This window comes from Dermacentor variabilis, chromosome 7, assembly GCF_050947875.1.
Source record: "Dermacentor variabilis isolate Ectoservices chromosome 7, ASM5094787v1, whole genome shotgun sequence".
Taxonomy (NCBI): domain Eukaryota; kingdom Metazoa; phylum Arthropoda; class Arachnida; order Ixodida; family Ixodidae; genus Dermacentor; species Dermacentor variabilis.
This window is the reverse complement of record NC_134574.1, coordinates 61,095,116-61,115,260: the sequence shown is the minus strand read 5'-3', so window position 1 is coordinate 61,115,260 and position 20,145 is coordinate 61,095,116. Positions and strand designations below refer to the sequence as shown.

General features: G+C 47.4%; 1 protein-coding gene and 1 long non-coding RNA gene across 2 annotated transcripts in view; one reads left to right on the top strand and one right to left on the bottom strand.

The window, feature by feature from the left end:
• The window catches only part of LOC142587473 (uncharacterized), a 192,467-nt gene that overhangs the window by 31,446 nt on the left and 140,876 nt on the right, over positions 1-20,145 (top strand). The window lies entirely within an intron of this gene.
• On the bottom strand, positions 333-11,861 carry LOC142587467 (uncharacterized). Its single transcript, XM_075698511.1, has 5 exons — positions 7,960-11,861; positions 7,442-7,514; positions 3,070-3,194; positions 1,316-1,522; positions 333-1,173 (listed from the first exon to the last, which is right to left on the bottom strand). The coding sequence occupies exons 3-5, from the start codon at positions 3,082-3,084 to the stop codon at positions 934-936; spliced, it is 462 nt and encodes a 153-aa protein (XP_075554626.1). The 5' UTR covers positions 3,085-3,194; positions 7,442-7,514; positions 7,960-11,861; the 3' UTR covers positions 333-933.

The window sequence follows — 20,145 nt, the reverse complement described above, 5'->3', positions numbered from 1 at the left end:
TTTTTTTCTCCTCGCTTTTTTTTTTTCCTGCGCTACGCATTTCCGCTGACCGCACCGCGCGCGAGCTGTTGTCTCGTTTGTGCAGCGCACAGTTTTTCCAACTGTGCACAAGGAAACATGACTAGTGGTATAATTCAGTGCTACACGAATACTGATGCAGAACAAGCAGATTGCAGAGCATGATCATGCGCTGGAACACGTTAGAAAATGGCATAGTTTCGGTACCTGCGCGCGTGACCGCACGACCGTGGGAACAAGGTAGACGAAGTGGAAGCACATCTCTCTTGCTGCGGTGCGAAGTAAAACAAAAAACACGCCAACATTCCGTTTGTGGGTTTTATTGTTTCTCTAAACTTCAATTCGTCAATTCAAGCAACACATCGCACAGATAACAGGCGTTGTCTTGAATAATTCTCGAAGTCACGTGTCACCACGAGTGACGTCACACTGTGGACACGATTACGTAGGCGCAGGAGCCCGACTGCGTCACCGTCCCCCTCCGGGCGGATTCACCACGAGTGAAGAGGGAAACTGCATTCAGATTGAAATTTCAGGCCTTTCCGTGGTGTGTAGCAAAGTAATTCTTTGCAAACACGATCGTTGGCAAGCTTTGCACTTGTCAGCTCAAAATGGCAAGACCTGGTGAGGGGCCCTTTAAGGAAGCAATTCAGCACATCACTTTCTTGCCCCCACCAGCTGGGCATGCTGCGCGCTTACTTGCCCGTGCAAGTTTGTTGTTTTCCCTTGTGAAGAAGTGCAGACGGCACCTGAAAAAAAAAAGCACAATTTCTGCGGTGGTGCCTACATAGTGGGAGCCACAACCTACAGCAGCAGCTGAAGTGCGATTATCCAACAGAACTCTCTCCACAATCTTCATGTAGATGTCTGCATAAGCTACTCTATTAACAGTGAGCTCTTTGACATAGCCCTCTACTATCTGCAAGGGGCTGAGCAGTTGGCATGGCGGCACCTGCAGGATACCTCTTGGCAAGTATTATGGTGCTTGCTTGCCGAGACAAGCCCTTCAGAGAGTAACTTTTTGGTCACATATCCTGCGAGGTAGTCCACTATGCACTCTTTTGGTGACAGCACTTGGCTTGAAGCAAAGGCACTTTGAACGCTGTCTGGTGGCTCCAATAAAACGTCGTCGAAGAGGACGGCCAGGGCATCAACCTGAAACACACATTTGAATGAGAAGTGCTCAGGGTAGGCTGCCCTCCATCGCCAGCAACGTGCCTCACTATCCCAAAGAAGCACTGGAAGAAGAAACCAATTTATAGCAAACACATTAGCTTGAAATGTAAAATACAGTTACCTCCAAAGGATCTTGTCCGAAGTTCCCTACGAGCACATAGCGGAAACCAGAGCTCGGGAGGCTCTCGACTAGTGCTACTGTACTGCGCAGTCTTATTCTAAGCGCTGCACACATTGGCTTGGTCAGAAAACGTGCTCGCCTCTCCACAGGCAATGACTCAATGTACATCTGCCAATCGTCCATCCAAGCTATATTCTCCTTCAATGTCTGAAATTCAATAATATTTTCAGCATAAGCAAAAAGACTTTTTAATACAGTAATAATATCAATTACCTACAGCAATGTATTCAGGTTCATTGCATTTTACATGCTCTGGCCTGAAAGAATTGAGGCCGTCAAACTGCTTGTTTGTGTGTCTTGTGAAGTCTGACATTGCTGACATTGTGAAGTCTAACAGTGGCGAGAGCAGAAGCCAGAGAGATCTCGTCGGCATCGCGCCAACGCCTCGACAGACGATTGGGCCTGCGATACACAGTGCAAACGGCAATGCCGGGCTGATCCTGTGGCTCGTGCAGCTGAGCTAGTTCGCGAAGCAGAGTTAAAGCAGCATTGACGTCAACATAAATGCTGGGGTCTCAAATTTCAGCTTCGCTGGTTTACCATCTGTACAGGGTGCATGGGCAGTATCTTTTTTTTTCAGTGTGCTTGAATGAACTTTAGACTTGTTAGGCTTTTGTGCAAAAAGCCAACACTTGCAAAAGTTCAGCAGCTCTTTTATGAGTGCAGGATTTGCCATTTCATAGATACTTTTGTCTCCGTTATGACAGTGCTGGGCATTCAGCCCACATTTGCCATGTTCCAAAATTGGTGCAGCAATTGACCAGAGCATGGTGTAGTACACAGGCTCTGTGGACTGTGGACTGGAAGCAGAGAGTTGACTGTGCACCATGAAACTCTGCCTCAAAACCTACACACGGGCACAGAATGCAGGCACAGAGACGCTTGCAGTCAGCGAAAAGGTTGGACCAACTGGACAAGGTTGCAGGCATGCGGACCATCTCCAAAATGTCTTAAGGCTCTATGTTTCATTGAAAATTGGGGGAGTCCTATCATGGTGACAGCACCTTTCTTTTGCATTTGAGAAATTGTATCTACCCATTTCCTCATGCATACTCACACACATGCCCTGACCAAACATAGTAAGCCTACACCTTTTGCTTTCCCATTTTGGTCAGAGCATCGCTTATGAAGCCTTCTTGTTTCAAAAGTTCTCGCTACATCCACCTACCTATCTAGCTCTTGAAAGGGGCCAGTGAAGCATGCTGAGTTGTGATGGGGCGCACTGTGCCTTGAAGTGTTGTCTTAGGTGGCTGCACATTTCTCCTACAGACCGAAATGCCCCTGACAAGAATTGATGCAAGGGCCTGGGCAGTAAAGTAAACCGGCGAGATCAATTTCTGAACTCTGCACATTCTATCAATCAACTGCCATCACCAGTGTATACGGGTATTATACTCAAATTTGCATGTGCGTACCTGACCCTTCTCTGGATTGCGGCAGTCACTCGCTAGCATTTTCGCAGCAGCCCGAACATTCATCACCTCTAACCCTCAGCTCGTAGTGAGTTGCGACTTCGATGGGTTCAGGCTAGGGGGACAGAAGGAGTCTTTAACTTACGCATTCATCCACCTTAGTTATGTACACCAAGAGTGGCATCGAGAACAAACAAACCATGATGGCGGAGTGGTCCGCGTGGCTGAGACAAAAACTGCAAAATGGGCGAAATGCTAGAGGCTGATAATGGCCCAGCTCACCTTTCGTGGATCCATGCTTGGCCCCTGGTGCGGTCAGTTGATCACAAAGGACAGGTGCTGCAGGGAGACGGCATGTGGCAGTCTCTGTGACTGGGTTGAGTTGTGGACAGTCGCAAGCTTGTCAGCTGAAAGATATAAATGTATTGGGAGAACTGTGTTTCTCTGAGCATTGAAGTCTTCCTGGTTGAAAGAAAGGGGAAGAAGGGAACGGTGTTCCTTGGCTGCACTGCCGCGGCCAAGGGCAAAAAGCCGTGGGATAAGCAAAAGTGGCTTTATTATGCATTCGTCCATGCATGATAAAATGTCGGAATATTTAACTGTCAGGAGCAGGCACTGTCTGGAGCCTTGGACCGAGTGGCAGCATCCATTCAGCATAAGAGGTTAAAGAGGTGAGAAGGCTAGCCAATCAACTGCTGTCTACAGCTCTGATCCAGAAGTGCTGGTTGTGTTATGTGCATGATAGATTGATTCTTGTACACTGTAGAGGGGCAATTCCACCAAGGCACTAAAAGCTTGATGAATGTAGTGCCTGAATGCGAGCTGAAGTATTTGCACTTCAGATGTACCAATAATCCTAGGTGCACCAATCCCTAGGCAAAAAGTCGCCATGTTTATGGGCCGTATGCAGTGGTATGTGATACCAAGTTCAAATTTGTAGGAAACAGTGGCCATGTTCATGGCTCATGTGCAAGTCGTAATTTCGATTCTCTGCTAGTTCGGCTGACTGTTGTAACAATTATCAATTGGTCTATAGACCTTTGCACTGGAAGCCTTGAACCAGAGTCGGAAATGGATATCAGGCCCCCAGTAGCGAGAGTAGCTAGTGTCTTATAGTTGCCTTCTCTTGCTGGACTGTCAAGTGCGCAGTTCTCGCATTGACTGCATGACCTTTTCACGATTTCAAGCTTATCCGCACAGGCTATGCGAACGTCTGGGCAGTTGTAGCGTAGCCTTTTGACACAGCCATTTCTATTCTCCATAACAGTGTGCCGACGTGGCTACAGGCTTTTCCTTGTCCTGCCATGCAAGTACATCCAGCTGTTACAACTTCTCCGTGTAGTTTTACGCACACCCAAGCAGTCCTTGGTGTTTCATTCAGAGACTGAGATGGGCTTACTGTGCCCTTCACGTAACACAGGTCACTGGATATCTTGCGAGTGAGAACTTTCCCCAGCCACCCACTTTGCAAGTAGTTATAAGACTCGAGGGCCCTGAAGTTTTTCATCTGCTGAAAATCACGTCTTAGAGTTCACAAGGTAGAATATGATGTCTGCAGCATTCACACTTGGCCATTCCCCCATGTCTTCAGACCAAGCAGTGACTACATTTGGGTGGCTGTATGTGCTATTGTCTGAAATAAACCGTAACAAATGTATGCAATTTTAATCAGTTTCAGTCTTTAATACAAAAATACACAAAAATGTGCTCACAGGGAACCAAATTTGGATGCAGGGAAGCATGCACACGTGCACACTAGAACACAAAAACAATCTGGGGATAATTCGGCTGACGTTAACATCTAAGAATCTCACCTGCGTGCCCTTAAAAGTAACAGTACCTCATGCCTTATAAAGGAAGGCATATACGCCAGGTAACTACTGTTTCCCTGCGTTCGTGGTTTACCTTGAGTAAGCGCGTATGCTATATCCGGACAGTGGTGTTCGGGAGAACTTGCATCCACAGTCCGAATGCATTTCCGTGCGCTCTCTGCACATAAGCTAGGAAGGGACGGCTGAAATTAAACGCATTATAAGTGTGTTTTCATAGCTTTGGTGAAGTACCTTACCGCATGGAAATGCATCCAGTACATAATGTACATAATCGGCTACCTAGAACCCAAGCACTTATCGTGTAGGCACAAGCTAGCGTTTTCGCTAGCGAAAGCACCCCTTTGCTTTTTCCTGTATTTAAACCATCAAGTAATTTGTAACCTAGAACAAATTAAAGCAGTTTCCTTAAGCGTCACACACACTGGGCGAAACAGGATCCTGATCATTTTTTGCGAGCATGGATTCAGCAGCTCATCGCGAATGAGTATCGTGCAATGACACAAAGCTTTGAAAGCCAGTTGTTACTGTCTCGCACAAATTTAACAGATCCTCGGTGCACTATCCGCATTTCAAATAATGGTGCCATTGCACCGCACGATGTTGACTGCATTCAACGTCATGAATTCCGCACACTTAGACATGACTAGGTGGCCTAAACAGTTACTTACCTTCGATATTGGTGGGTGCCTCAGAATCAGGCGGCAAGCTGACAGTGGCTGACGTCGACACCATTCCGCCATCGCACAGACTGATTCGCAGCCACAGGCGCTCAAAACAGGAAAGTGTTCGCCTTAATGTGTAAAGCGACATCTCTCATCACTGGTGATACTTGCACTAAAGGTCCAAAACGACGCTGAGGAGACTTAAGACACGGAGAATCATAGGTGAAAGCAGCTGCAGCGCTGAACTGACGCTTGCCGGCGCTATCCGGCAGTCGCGCGCAGTCGTAGGCCGCTGCCAGCAGGAAAGTTTCCGTCTTGATGCATAGCCAATGCCTCTCGACACTGGTGAGAATAGCATGAAAGTGGCAATATGACTGTGAAGAATATGACTGTGAAGGCCGAAGATACGGAGAAACGCAGATGCAGATAGCAACCAACGTTTTTAGGTCTGTTTGTTGATATCAACACCTGCACTGAGCCGGCTGAGGCTGAGCAACGACAGTCCAGTATGGCATAGCTGCCAAGCAGACGCTAGGCGGCGGCGGTAGTCCAAATATGGGGTGTGATCGCGCAAACAGCTCGCTTTTCCGTTCTCTTGCTTGCCCTCTCGTGATTCGTTGGCGCCCGCGCGTTTCGTCGCGGCGACCATTGCGCCGGGGCGAGACCACAAAATGCGCTTACGTCACACTCCTGTCAATCATTCCAAAAGCGAGGGGAAACGGCCACTTTCGTGGAACGGTCGACAAGGGCATTTGTTTCGAAGAATGAATGGCCGTTGCCATAGCAGCGCTAGTAGCAGACGATGCGCCTGTCGTCTGCTCATAATGTCGTCGCTCGCCGAACATGGCTGGCCCTGGCGGGGGTCGAGTTTTTCGAGATTAAAACGCGATCCGCCATCGCCGAACGTTAGCGATGTTAATTATTGAAAACAACTGTGATCACAGTGAAATTAAATGTTGCACCTGCGCTGTGATAAATATAAATAGTGCTGTTTTAATTTTGATTGATCCGAGTGCATTTGTCGAGAATGCTCGCCGTTTCACGTTGTGCTCAGAGAATCGCGTTCATTGTTCGGCGGTTTGTTTGGCGCTCACGAGTCGCGATGGCCGCTCCTATCGTCGCGCTTTTGGAGTCGCTCGGGCAGCCTCGGCAACGCTTCTTTCGGGACGCATTTGACGAGCTTACCGAGGAAGAGTTCTGCGACCACTTCAGGCTCTCGAAGCGCACTGTGCGCTGGCTCTGCGAGCAACTGGAAGACGCCATCGGTGGCCTTCGGACCGGTGGCATCACGACGCAAGACAGGGTGCTTTGTGCTCTCCGTTTCTTCGCAACGGGGAGCTTCCAAAGATCCAACGGCAGCGAAGAATTCGTATCCATGGGGCAAGCTTCCGTGAGCGAAAGCATTCACGCAGTTGCGGAAGCAATAACCGTGGTGGGCCGGCAACAGGGCTGGGTGAGCTTCCCGTTGACAACGGCCGGCAAGGCTAGTGCAAAGGCGGCCTTTGCGGATCGGGGCCGCATTCCTGGTTTAGTGGCCTGTGTCGACGGGACACTCATAGCGATCAAACAGCCCGAAGGACTCAGCCCGGGCGAGACCGCGGGCTTCATGTCAAGAAAAGGCTTCTACGCCTTGAATACCATGATTGTAAGTACTCACGATCTGACATTTTTTTTGCACGCTGTCATCTTTTATTAGGTTATCGGTTTTATGTAATGCCGTCGTAGTGTGTACAGTACGGGTACCACGTAAAGCAATATCGATTGTGATCGAGCCCGTTCGGAATTTAATTTCTCGGTCCAGATTGACTCATTTGCTTAAGCTGCGGGAGGCAGGTAATCGCGGTTGATAATTTCGAACCGAATCAAATCAATCGATAGTGCCCTTGGGGTACGGGTATAAGAGTACGCATTGAACAACCAAGGCGGCTATGATGAGCGTTAATTCACAAATGTCTCGTGAATGTAGCTTTTTGCACATTTCTTGCAATAATTAAAGAAGACCATTTCGGAGATTGCTTTTTACTCCTGGCTGCTGCAGTGCTCCTATATTGGTTATAGAGGGTACATTCACTCAACGGTTAGAGTAGAAATAGTTTGCGTTCCTTATATACGAAACAGATTCCACAAACAGGAAGGCAACAGGGAAGAGCAAAAGCTTACCTTCACGTGAAAGGCCGCTTGTTCCAGCGGTGGTGCCCACAGATTGCGTTTGCACGGTCACCTCCATGGTGGGCTGCATTATGTATAAGATGCGAAGAAGCAGTTTTGTCAAGTTTGCTTAATCTGCTCCTCCCAATATGCAACTAACGTAGAGTTATGACAGCAGAAAAAAATCTCTTGAAATCCCAGTAGTAAACCATCTTGTGCTTGCCAGCAGCAAACACATGCACATAAAGGAAGAAAAACTATATCTGTTATACCAGTGTCACGCAGGCACTTTTGATCTGAATAGATCCCGATCGGGGCAAAATTTCTCTATTTCTATTGCCTCCCTTCGCGGAATGAAGAAAGGAGCCAGTGGCTGTCGAGAAATTCTATCTAAACTGGGCGCGATCGCGAATGAAGCAGCCTGCGTGACTGGGGTATAACACTGCTTACGCGATGCAGTATACACGGCGCAACTACTGTAAATTACTGCCGCGTCCTCCCGTTTTTTTGTGCGTTTGTCAATGGCTTACCTCGTCGAGCGGTTGGTAGAAGGGCTCGCACACTCCGGTCACCGTGGAGGTGCCCACTAAGGCGATGACACGGCCACGAAGGCCGGGCAGACGGCCTCCACCCGTGCCGCTGCAATTACGGACAGCATTGTAAATATCGCGAGCAACAGAACCACTCCTCGCACTCACCTTTGATTTGTGGAAGCTGCGGCGGCATCTCGGCGGGAAAGAAATACTTCCTTCCGCCAAAACACCTGCCACTGTTCGGCTGTCTTGGCGGCCGGGCCCTCTGTGTTCAGCAGGGCGGCGAGCTCACTCCAAAGCTGCCGCCTCCGCTCCACCGTGCACTCCTGTGTGAGTGCGCACGATGTCCGCACAAGGTACGAATGGCCCTCCATGAACGCCACCAACAGTTCACGTTGGTGTGGCGGCACGTGAGGGCCAAGCCTGACGTTCTTGTGAGACGACATTTTGCAACCGACGAACAGCGATTTTGCAATTGAACTGCGCGCTCCCGTCAATTTGTTTTGGCGTGCGCAATACCACCTAGCGGACTAAACCAAAATATATGCCGCTTAAATTAGTTTTCTGCTCTCGCATGAGATTTCCGAGGCAGATTATATGTTGCAACAGTAAGAATTTTTTTCTTATATTACGTGTTTAATTATTAAAGCATCACAAACATTCTGCACTTAATGTATCGTCCCCGATCGAAGCTCAAACTGGTGACGCAAACTTCCGGGGCTGGGCTCGCTCGTTTATTGGCTGTGCTCTCCCTCCCGTTCTCACAAATCTTGCGGACGGCCTACTTTGTGACGTCGCAGCCAGACCGAACGAACGGAAAAGCGAGCTGTTTGCGCGATCGCACCAATGGTGGCGCTTATGGAAGCCTCAGTGCAAACTCGTATCAATTCTCAAGTGCAGCTGAGTAACATGGCGTAGCAGCATGTGCCTCTTTGAAACTTGCGTTAATGCACTAAGATGGAGCAGGGCCTTTCATTTGTACTTGTCATACACAGCAATTCACTAAGGTTTCGTAGCATTGTAACTGCATGCATAAAGGTATGTGGATAAGCAGCCTTCTTTTTATTTTTTAATAAACATGCAACAGTGACACCAAATGTGAAGAAAATATTAATTGTCAAAGCCGATAGAGCCCACTTAGCCATTTGCACTTGCTTCAATGCTCGGCCATGTTCACCACTCTCCCATTGGTGGCTGGTGTGACTGTCACAACCCGTTAGCACTGTCGGCGAGAAATGCAGCAACAACTATAAACTGTTTTCACGCCCTCCACTTTATAGCAGCACAACTTTGCCAGCGTTGCAAGGGCTTTAAAATCTTCCCTATTCCCTGGTGTTTCTCCTTACACAGTACATATGTGGTGGTGAAGGTTGGAGTGCTAAGGTACCAGTGGCAGTGGTCTGCGAAATGTCCCCATGCTACCTGAAAATGCTTACACTGGTAGCCTTGTCTTTCTAAAGTCAGGCTTCATGAAAGGCAGTGCTTTGACTCTAGAGTGAAATAGAAATTGGCCATCTTCACTCCCATCCTGGGCGCTATACTCTGGGGCTCTCGCAAGGCATTCGAATACATGCGCAGCTATAGCAGGGGGCCTACACTGGCACTGTATCGTGATACATGCCGTAAACTGGGGACACCTCACTTTGCGGAGAATGCGTAGAGCAGGGTCCACCTGGAATTCCCTGCAAATAGCCGCTCCCCACGATACAATATAGCTCAGACCAACCTATTTACTTTTCTGCTAATAAATTCTCGCTCACAACTGTGCATCACTTTCGTTGTGTCAGCACACATTTCGTTTATGTAGGTGGTCTCATGCACAGTGCACCAATAACAGTGCTGCTGGAGCAGGTGCTGCCGTATTGTTTTCCTTGATGTTGCTGTCAAAGGTTATATCAAGGCACTTGTCATTGTTATGGCTACGTGAGGATGACAGTGGCTAGTTACTTTAGTCAGAGCAGTGTTGCAAGTATTGCTTGGAAAAGCGTATAACAACTATATGGGACTGTTGCGCACCTTGTCCATCTACTTGTATCACTTGACACCCAGAAAGGTTAGAATGCATGTGCAGTATGTGGGAGTTTGCTGCCAACACCCTTTGCCATCTTGTAAAAGCTGGATACCACATTTGAAAAACCTCTAAGATGTGCAGATCCTTTATAACAGGAACTTGTCATAATTTGAGAGTACGGTAAATCTGTAAATAAAATAGAGTATGTGAGCTGCTTCTATGTGCTTCTGTCAATGAGCTTTGAAACAGGTCCTAGAAAGGGTACTGTCAAGTGTCTTGTCACAGTCAACTGAAGACTGCTACTTAGTACAGTCACTTGGTCAGATCCTTTCTCAAGGAGTTTTCAGGTACATTGCAGTATCATGAGCCACTGAGGTTGTTGTTACTTCCTGGAGTGGTGCTTTCTCTTGAAGAGGCAAGATTCTGTTACCCATGTAATTGCATGTGATCCCACTGTGCCCATTTAATCTGCACTGCTGTACTTGTGCAATAAAACAAAGGTCTACAGTATTTGTGGTAAGAAATGACGGCCATGACAAACATGGGACTTTTATATGCAGCTTTACAAAATGCTGATAAATGCAGAAAACAAGTCACTTGAAGCAAGTTTCACAACCTCTCGTAACCCTTCAAGTGCTGGCAAAAAAAGAAACTGTTAAAAAATGATTTTTTAAAGCAATTTTCTTGCAGGTTTGAATATGAGATGGGGGGGGGGGTGTAGTAAACTTGCAACTTCTCCGTAAATATACAAATGTAAAATTGTAAAATGAGGAGATGCTGGCAGAAGGTTCTGTCCATTAACTTTGTTCACTGTCACGCTCATGCCGTATCAAAAGTATTGTGAAGAAAGCAAAATGGTAAATGGTGAAACTAGCGTTGTCCACAAAAGCAAGTTACACTCAAAGGACAGCAATAGCGGTGAACACGATCAGTGCTCGTCGAAATGTGGTCAGCCGGTCAAGCGCATCTGCTTTTATACGTCAGTCGTTGAATGTTCCAGAGTAATCGCTGGGATCTGCATGTCTTCCACAAAGTTCTGCACTATTCGCGTCGCGCATACATGCAATCAGATTACACAAGGTTCGGTGATAGACAGCGGATGGAACCATTGATAACACTCCTGAAATGTCCGATACATGCAGGCGCGTCTGTACCGTGCGATAACCTTTGTTAGGTGGTGAAACGTGGTCGCCCGATAAAAATAAACAAGTACACATGTGAATAGCCCCCTCTTAAAAAGCATTGACCCGATGCTGAAAACAAACGAAAGTAATAAACAAAAACACCAATAGCAAAGAAACAACAAAATAAGGAAGTTCATCAGCGTGCGTAAAAGGGCTTAAGGCACACCAACTGAACCATTTCAGATCGTGGTGCCGCTGTGAATACGATATGCCGTCTGGCACGACCTCATAGTCCAATTCGCCAATACGTCGGATGAACTTGTAGGGTCCGGAGTAGCTGTCGCAATAGTTTCTTACTGAGTCCTCGTCAGCTTATCGGGGTCCGAACCCAAACACGGTCGCCAGGCTGGTACTCGCTGTAGCGTCATTGGAGGTTGTAGTGTCGGTTGTCGGTACACTGCTGGTTCTTGATACGTAGGCAGGCAAGGTGTTGGGCTTCTTTGGCGCACTGGAGATAGATGGCGACGTCAAGGTTCTCTTCATCGGTGACATGTAGCAGCGTGGCGTTGAGAGTCGTCGTCGGGTTCCTGCTGTAAACTGGCTTGAACGACATGATCTGTGTTTCTTGCACCACCGTTTTGTAAGCGAAGGTTACGTACTGCAGGACAGCATCCCAGGTCTTGTGTTCGACGTCGACGTACATTGCTAGCATGTCGGCGAGGGTCTTATTCAGGCCATTCGTCATTCAGGCCATTCGTCATTCAGGCCATTCGTAAGACCATTCGTCTGTGAGTGGTAGGCAGTTATCCTCCTGTGCCTTGTCTGACTGTACTGCAGAATTGCTTGGGTGAGCTCCACTATAAAGGCCGTTCCTCTGTCGGTGATGAGGACTTCTGGGGCGCCATGTTGCAGCAGGATGTTTTCGACGAATTTCGCCACTTCAGCTGTGCTATCTTTTGGCAGTTTCATGAGTTTCAGCGAAGCGGGTGAGGCAGTTCGTCGCCTCGACGATCCACTTATTTCCGGTTGTCGACGTTAGAAAGGGTCCCAACAAATCCATCCCGATCTGCTGAAATGGTCGGCAAGAAGGTTCGCTCGGCTGTAGTGATTCTGCTTGCCTTGTCAGTGGTGTCTTGCTTCGCTGACAGTCTTGGCATGTCTTCATGTAACGGACAATGTTGGCCATCAGGCGCGGCCAGTGATACCTCCCTGTATCCTCGATAGCATCCTGGGGACGTATTCTGAAACGTTCGCCGCCGCGAAAGTTTCGCCCTGGCCACGCCTCCGCCGTTGCGGCGCGCTCTGAATGGCTGCTTTGACAAAACCGGAAATTCAGGTAGCGCAAGTGAATTTCCGGTTTTGTCAAAGCAGCCATTCAGCGCGCGCCGCAACGGCTGAGGCGTGGCCAGGGCGAAACTGTCGCGGCGGCGAACGTTTCAGAATACGTCCCCTGGAGAATCTGAGGTGCCCAGTGGTTGGATCGTCATGCAGGGAGTGCATGTCACGACTCGGGAGTCTACATGCTAGCTCCTCCTGAGTAGTGGCGTAAGTGGGGGGGAGTTTGGTACCTGGCTTTCGCCAATTGCCATTGTGAACAAGACAAAGAAGTCAAGCAAAGGGCAGTAATTTAATGCAATTTCTCAGCAACAAAACAAACTGGCGTTATTAAGTGAATGTGAATATGTTAGAAAGAAAAAGTATGAAAAGTGACAATTCCAAAGAACAGGTGTAACAATGTTGAACAATTATGATGTGCAAACGCAATGTGAACAATGAGCATCAGTTCAAACTACATTTCTAAACAATACCGTATTTAGACGATTGTAAGTCGACTCCAATGTAAGTCGACCCCTCCATATTGCGTGACAGGAAAAAAAAAAGAAAGGAGAGCATACTGCAGGGCGCATTCGATAACGAAAATTTATTAGTAGCTGACATGGTCACTGGACTACTCTTCTTCACTAGTGCTGCCATCGTCATCGTTGCTACGGTCCCACAGCGCGTCGTCTAGAGAAATTTCACCTTTGGCAAATGACCGCACCACGACATCTTGTGGAACAGCAGCCCACGCCGAATGCACCTAGCCACGCCCATTCGTCAGGGAGGCTCTTTTGACAGGTCCGGTCGGTGTAATTTCACGGTCTTCTGCCGTCAGCCACTCGTACTCACGGCAGAGCAGGTCCTTAAAAGGCGAAGATCCAGGCTTGTTTCATGACCATGTCACACTTCAGTGGCAGGGACCGATCACGCATTTCAGCAATGTACGACGCAAGCTTAGCCTACAGCTCCGGAAAACGTCCAGACTTCGGCACTTGGGAAATTCCTCACTTGCTGTCCCAAATGAAATTTTCGCTTCGCTGCAGTTGCCACACTCGCACCACCCATTCAGAAACATCGAACTTGCGGCCCGCTGCGCAGTGATTTGTTTCTTCGGCGTAAAGGATGGCAGCCCTCTTGAACGCTGCTGTGAACGAGTGCCAAATGATTAGTGGGCCTGGAGCACTCATGACGACTGAGGAAGCATAGAAGTAGCACGTAGCTGGCAGTCAAGTGGAACGCGCCAAACCAATGCCTTTCGTCAAACAATGGGGAAAGCTAAGCGCAACAGGGAAAGAGAAACCCGCGAGCGGTGTCTGCTCTTCCATGAACTACCAATACTCCCTGCAAGCGCCATTCTTCTGAGAGTGCCACCACGAATGGAACAGCGGCGCTTCCATCAATTATCGACACGCCCCACGAGTGTTGTGTGCACTGCAAAACTCAAAAATGTTGAAAAACCCTTCCGAAAAGCGAACAAACATGCGGGATAGCGAAAAGCTACGGGTAGAGCCATAGAGCAAACATAAAATTGTAACTGCGTTGTAGCTCCCGTTGGTCTCGCTTTTTGGGCGGTGCCATGTTTTGGTTTTGATTGTAAGTCGACCCCCCCCCCCCCCACTTCAGATTTTCAAGTTTAGAAAAAGTGGTTGACTTACAATCGTGTAAATACAGTAATCGGGAAAGCAAATATTTAGAGTCCACAGTCCACAGAATCAAAAGTGACATACAGCAAACTGGGCGTGCCGACAGTCCGTCCCAATTGATGCGGCCCATAAGTGACCCTCAAAGTCGGTGCCTCGGCGTTAGTGGCTGGCTTCCATGGCGGCTGACGGTGTTCGGTGCCGGGGCATGATGTCGGCAGCTTATTCTCCCGGGAGTTGCTCAGTATTCATTTAACGTCCCTGGAGCAGACTGGCGAAGTGTCGGATCGGTGCGTTTTTATAAACCTATCAAGGCATTGTAAAAGGCGTCATTGAAGAAAATGGGTGCTCATGTTTTCATTTTGTTTAGAAGTTCCTGTCGCTGTGTCGCAGTCAGGCGGAGCGCGAGCTTCACGTCTTTCGAGGTCTCATTTCCCACAAATTCTGGCACTGGGATGCTTTTCCCTTCTGTGATGCTAAATATTGCATTACTCTGTTTTGATGGCTGCGTGCTGTCTCTGTTCTCGTATGTTTTTAACAGGTTGGCATGAAAAACTTTGTGCCATCCTGCAGTCTCGATGGTATAGTCGACGTCGCCTTTCTTTTCTTCTGCTTCGAAAGGTCCCTTCCACTGCAGGAGCAGTTTGTTTTGTTCTGTTGGTAACAGGACTAGGAGTTTGTCTCCCGGCTGAAGCGATCTTTTTGGCAGTTGTACAGCTTTGTGTAGCGAGCCCCGGCCCTCTCAAGCTCTTGTGTGCCAGTCGACACATTTCTTCCAAATGACTGCGAAGGTCAATCACTTGCTGGTATGTAGTCTTTGCTTCTTGATCAAGGGCATGGTTTGTCCAAACCTCCTTTAGAATGGCTAGGGTCCCCTTGATGTGTCGACCATACAAGAAAGAGCTCTTAAGGGAGAAAACCCAAGGCTTGCTTGAGGTACCTCCCTGTAGGCAAATAACGAAGGTGCCAGGTAGTGGTCCCATTCTCTCGGCATCTCTGCACACATTCGTTTTAACATAAGCTTTAAGGTCCCATTAAATTTCTCCACCAAGCTGTTGGCCATGGGATGGTACGGGGTTGTGTGTAACTGTCGGACGAGGCTTTTTAGCTCCGAGTCTGCTTGTTGCTGTTCAGCAAAGTCTTCTGCGCTTATTATTCCAAGGAAGTGCCATCATCCTCGTCATTTTGCGGCGGCAGGTCAATGGTGGCACGTGATAGGCAATCGGCATCAGATTGTTTTTGTCCGGATTTGTAGGTCACAGTGATGTATTCTTGTAGCCTGAGGGTCCACTGCACCAGCCGTCCTGAAGGATCCTTTAAGTTCACTACCTGACACAATGCATGGTAGTCGCTGACGACATTGAATGGCCTGCCATAACCTCTTCAGTCACAAATTAAAACAACTGGCAGGAAAATTATCTGACATGGTTTTAACGCGACAGCGTTAAGGAGCTCGTGTTGCAGAAAAGCCAGTGTCGTCAGCGTCGGCGACGTTGGCCATGAGCAATAAATCCCGGGAGGCACTTCATGAATAAAAAACAACTTGCAAGATGGGCCGGGTGGGAATCGAACCAGGGTCTCCGCAGTGTGAGACGGAGACGCTACCACTCAGCCACAAGTTCGATCCTTCAAAGCGATACAAAAGCGCCTCTAGTGAGTGCGGTGTTGCCTTAGAAACGAGCCGTAGAAAGTTATACTGCGGTGTATATCGGTAATTATGAACATGTGACTTACAGAAGTCGCAGTTACACAAGTAGCGAAGTGCGTTTCCGCTGCATTTCTTCTGCGCTTTCCGCACACGCAGAGCCATCTTGCGGCAAACACAGAAGGCCCCCTCCTCTCAATGTACGGCGCTGCCCTGATAGGTGGCGCTGTACATTGTGGCACCGATGAAAAAAAAAATCAAATCTCACTTCTTTTGAAACTTATAGAAACAGTCATTTGTGGCTGAAAGACAGAGAAACACATTGCATTTCCTGCATCGGACTCGTATTCTTGAATTGCAGCCCTCCAGCTTGCAACGCTGAGCAAAGCTATTGCCTGTTTGGGTTGGCCAGTGGTGCAGGCCATCGTACCGGGCAGCATTTACTGGCCGCGACTCGGCATTTGTGCACTTTCCATGGGGGCTTCTTGGCGTCGTTGCTTGGACGACTCCGTTTCCTGGTACCATTCTTGTTGGACATGAGTAATGCCAACCCAACTTATGGAAAGGCTAGAAAATCAAGAACTTTCTTGCGTGGGATGGAGTTATCATTCGCGTCAGTCAAGTATTCTTGCCAGCCGTTCACTAGTGCGAATGATGTAAAATGGAAAATTACATGTACAGGCCATTTCCTTGTTCTTTGTTTTAACAAGTACAACGACCGCAAGAAATCCATTTTGTTACTCCGCCCATTGATTCATTGTATTTGTTGACAATTTCAGGGCACAGGATGTCAACATGCTTGTTTGTTGATTCACTCCACTGTTTCTCAGTAGTCTGCTCCCCATGTTGATATGACATTCACAATACCGTCTGGCTCTGTGTCCTGCCACCTCACAACTGTTATGTCGCCGCCTGCAGTGACCCTGGCATCCATACTTCCACGTCCTTCTTCTTTCAGCACTTTTTCTGACTTCAGTGGACATCCTTGTAGTCTGTTGCTGCGAACGGTGCCAATGGCCCAAATGTCTGTTTCTTTTAGCTTGTAGAGTAGCAATATTGACGTAAAATAGTTGTCAAAGTTACCTTGTTTGGGGACATATTCGATCAACCTCATTACAATGGAGCCACCAAGCCCAAGATGCTTGTGCTCCACAGCCGTGTCCGTATCTTTTCCTTGATAAATCTCAGTCATGTGCGACACCACTGGAGCTGCATCGAAGAAACACCTCCACCCCTTCGAGGTTTGGTTTGTTTCGAACAAATTGCTTGGCCGCAGCTCTTCCTGTAAAAGAGATCATCTGTTTGTCATTGATATTTTTTTCAGGAGGCAGTAGCTCAAGGCACCTCTTTCTCACAGCATCAAGGAGTGATCGTACCTTCCAGAACTTGTCAGTTCCATTGGGATTCCGTGTCTGGCTCTGTGACGTGCAATGCAGAGCGTAACCTGAAAAATTTATTTGCACTCATTGCTTTTGCCACACTAGGAATTTGCGTGGCACGGTTCCAATACATCCTGATGCGTGGGAATTTCAATGTTCCCATTATCATTAACATTCCAAAAAATGTTTTGATTTCTTCTGGTGTTCCCAGAATAACTACTGAAGTCTGTAGCGCGTAAATGTTTGTGCAACATGCGATTTCTTCAAAAAGGTCATCCGTGAAGTACCTGAAGAAGTACTTTGGTGGTTCGCTCACAACATTGACATCACAGTCTGTGAGATAATGGAATGTGGTGTCAGGCAGGTCACATTCCGAAGTGGCCCAAACAGCCTTCCTCTTTTGTTGGCCGATGGCTTCTTGGTCATTAGTGTGTGGCAGATGAAGATGCTGTGCTACTCCAGACGTATGAGCTTCATTGTCTGGGTGGTCACCCTGCAAGACGATATATTTTTTTTTATTACTGCCCTGAGAAACAGGACGGAATCACATTCCCGGGTTTTGCCTCACCCAATTGGTGAATACCAACTGAGGGGGATTGGATAAGGTGAACTTGGATCATTTAATTAGGAAGTCCAATTACACAGCACCAAAACGGGAAAATGCAAGGCAAGGTAAACACTAAATGGTAAGCAAAAAAGGAGATGGAAACGGAAAGAGAGAGAGAGGAAAAAAGCCTGACCAGAATAGTTCCACACTCACAAGTTGATTTGGGTGTCGTCTTTCCCCTTCCTTGTCGTCAGAAAGGCCAATGTCCGATGTGTTGCCATCGGCAATTCTGGACAGTAGTCTCTTTGCCCGGTCAGCATCAAGCCTAGTTTTATTTCTCGCATGATTTTTCAAGTCTGAAATGTGAAAACACCAAAATTCTGATTGGTAAAGCGCGAACTACGAGAAATGTCATCACTTGATTTGTGCCGCTAGAGTCGCACCTTACACATTTGTGTACGCAGAAATTCGTGCGCAATTTCCTGGTGCGCAAGAATACCTCTAGCGGTTTTCACACGTTCTTTATGTATTTAGGAGCATAAAAAACCTTCACACGCGCCTCCCAACAGTGTTAGCATTTTAGAAAAATTCAATTCTGTAAAGCACTTACCATTGTCACTGTAGAAAGTGGCGGCGTTCATTTTGGAAGTGCCTGTTTACGACTCTATTTCTTGTTAACGATGACAGGTGCTGCTAGTGGTCTTTCCCAAAGCCCACACAGTGCTGTGCAGCAAAAATAGCACGGGAAATTCAAATTCGAGGAGGAGAAAAAATTTTAAGAATCGCATATACCTATGTGTACGCCGTGACTGAAGGGGATTTAGGTAAGGGCGAAATTTTGCTGTAGCCCAAACGATGGCAAGCCATTCCTTTTCGTTCGTAGAATAATTGCCTTCCGCTTTTGACAGCGACCGGCTAGCATAAGCAATTACCCGTTCAAGTCCGTTTTTTCTCTGGACTAGAGCAGCACCGAGGCCTAGGCTACTGGCGTCAGTATGGATTTCTGTATCGGCATACTCGTCGAAGTGCGCAAGTACCAGTGGCGACTGCATGCGTCGTTTGAGTTCTTCAAATGCGTCGGCCTGCGACGTTTCCCACTTGAACTCAACATCACATTTGGTTAGATGTGTTAGTGGCTCAGAGATGCGTGAGAGGTTCTTGACAAAGCACCTGTAGTAGGCAGACATACCAAGGAATCTACGCACTGCCTTCTTGTCAGTGGGCTGCTGGAACTTTGCGATGGCAGCTGTCTTCTGTGGGTCAGGGCAAACTCCAGATTTGCTGATGATGTGGCCCAGGAACAGAAGCTCATCATAAGCAAAGCGGCACTTTTCTGGCTTAGAGTGATCCCTGATGATTTGATGGCCTCTAGTACTGTCGCAAGCTACCTAAGGTGATCGTCGAAATTTCTGGCGAAGACGACGATGTCCTCCAAGTAAAGAAGACAGGTCTGCCGCTTCAACCCTGCTAACACCGTGTCCATGACGCACTGGGACGTTGCAGGCACCGAGCACAGTCCGAATGGCATGACCTTGAACTCGTAGAGGCCGTCCGGGGTGATGAAGGCGGTCTTTTCGCGATTTTTCTTGTCGACTTCTATTTGCCAGTAGTCAGACTTGAGATCCATCGACAAGAATTATTTAGCGTTGCGGAGCCGATCCAATGCGACGTCTATCCGTGGGAGATGGTATACGTCCTTCTTAGTGATCTTGTTCAGTCGATGATAATCGGCAAAAAAATGTAGGCTGCTGTCCTTTTTCTTCACTAAGGGCCATATTCACAAAGCAACCTTATACTTTTGCCTTCCTTACCTTTTCGGCACCTTACTGCGTTTCATAAACAAACCTTATGCTTAAGTCGAACCTTTCCTTAACCTTACCGGCTTGGAAAAGGAATGTCCCTCAAGTTAGCTTGGCAGCTACTTAAGGGGGGATGCTAGGCTCAAGAGTCAACTTTTGAACTACTGCATCAATTTTTATCAAATTTTCAGCGACTGTTTATAATCTGCTCATTAGAATATATTCAAAGTTTCAATGCGCTAGCTCAAACAGACAAAAAGTTATAGCTCTCATATTCAGCAATCATGTGTCTCAGCTTAGGAAAACTATCATTTCAAAAATAATGGAGATATATCAACTGTTTGTAATTAGATATCTTCTAGATGGTTCATAGTGCAAGATAAGACCGCTCGCATGCTTTTTATGCAATTTTTGTAAAAATGTCATCAATCTAAAAACAAAGTTCAATTTTTTTGTTGTCATTACATGTCAGACATCTCAAAATATTTTCTGTTAGAAACTATTTAGCACCCTAAAAAGTATCTTGAGAAAAAGTTCCTGAGAAAATTTCAGTCTAGAAACCACCTTGAAAGCATCTTTTGGCAATGTAGTTTAGAAATGATTGTTTTCCTAACGGTTTTGTTTCCCCAAAAAGTGCAAACTCAGAAAAATGAGTTCAAAGATTTGAGAACATGCTATTTTATTTTGTGGTAAAAAAAAATTAATCAAAGTGCCCTGC

Bases quoted from the DNA above. Each gene is read 5' to 3' on its own strand.
- LOC142587467 (XM_075698511.1), bottom strand. The intron at 1,174-1,315 runs GTAACTGTATTT...TGTGTGTTTCAG, and splicing joins TCGGACAAGATCCTTTGGAG to GTTGATGCCCTGGCCGTCCT.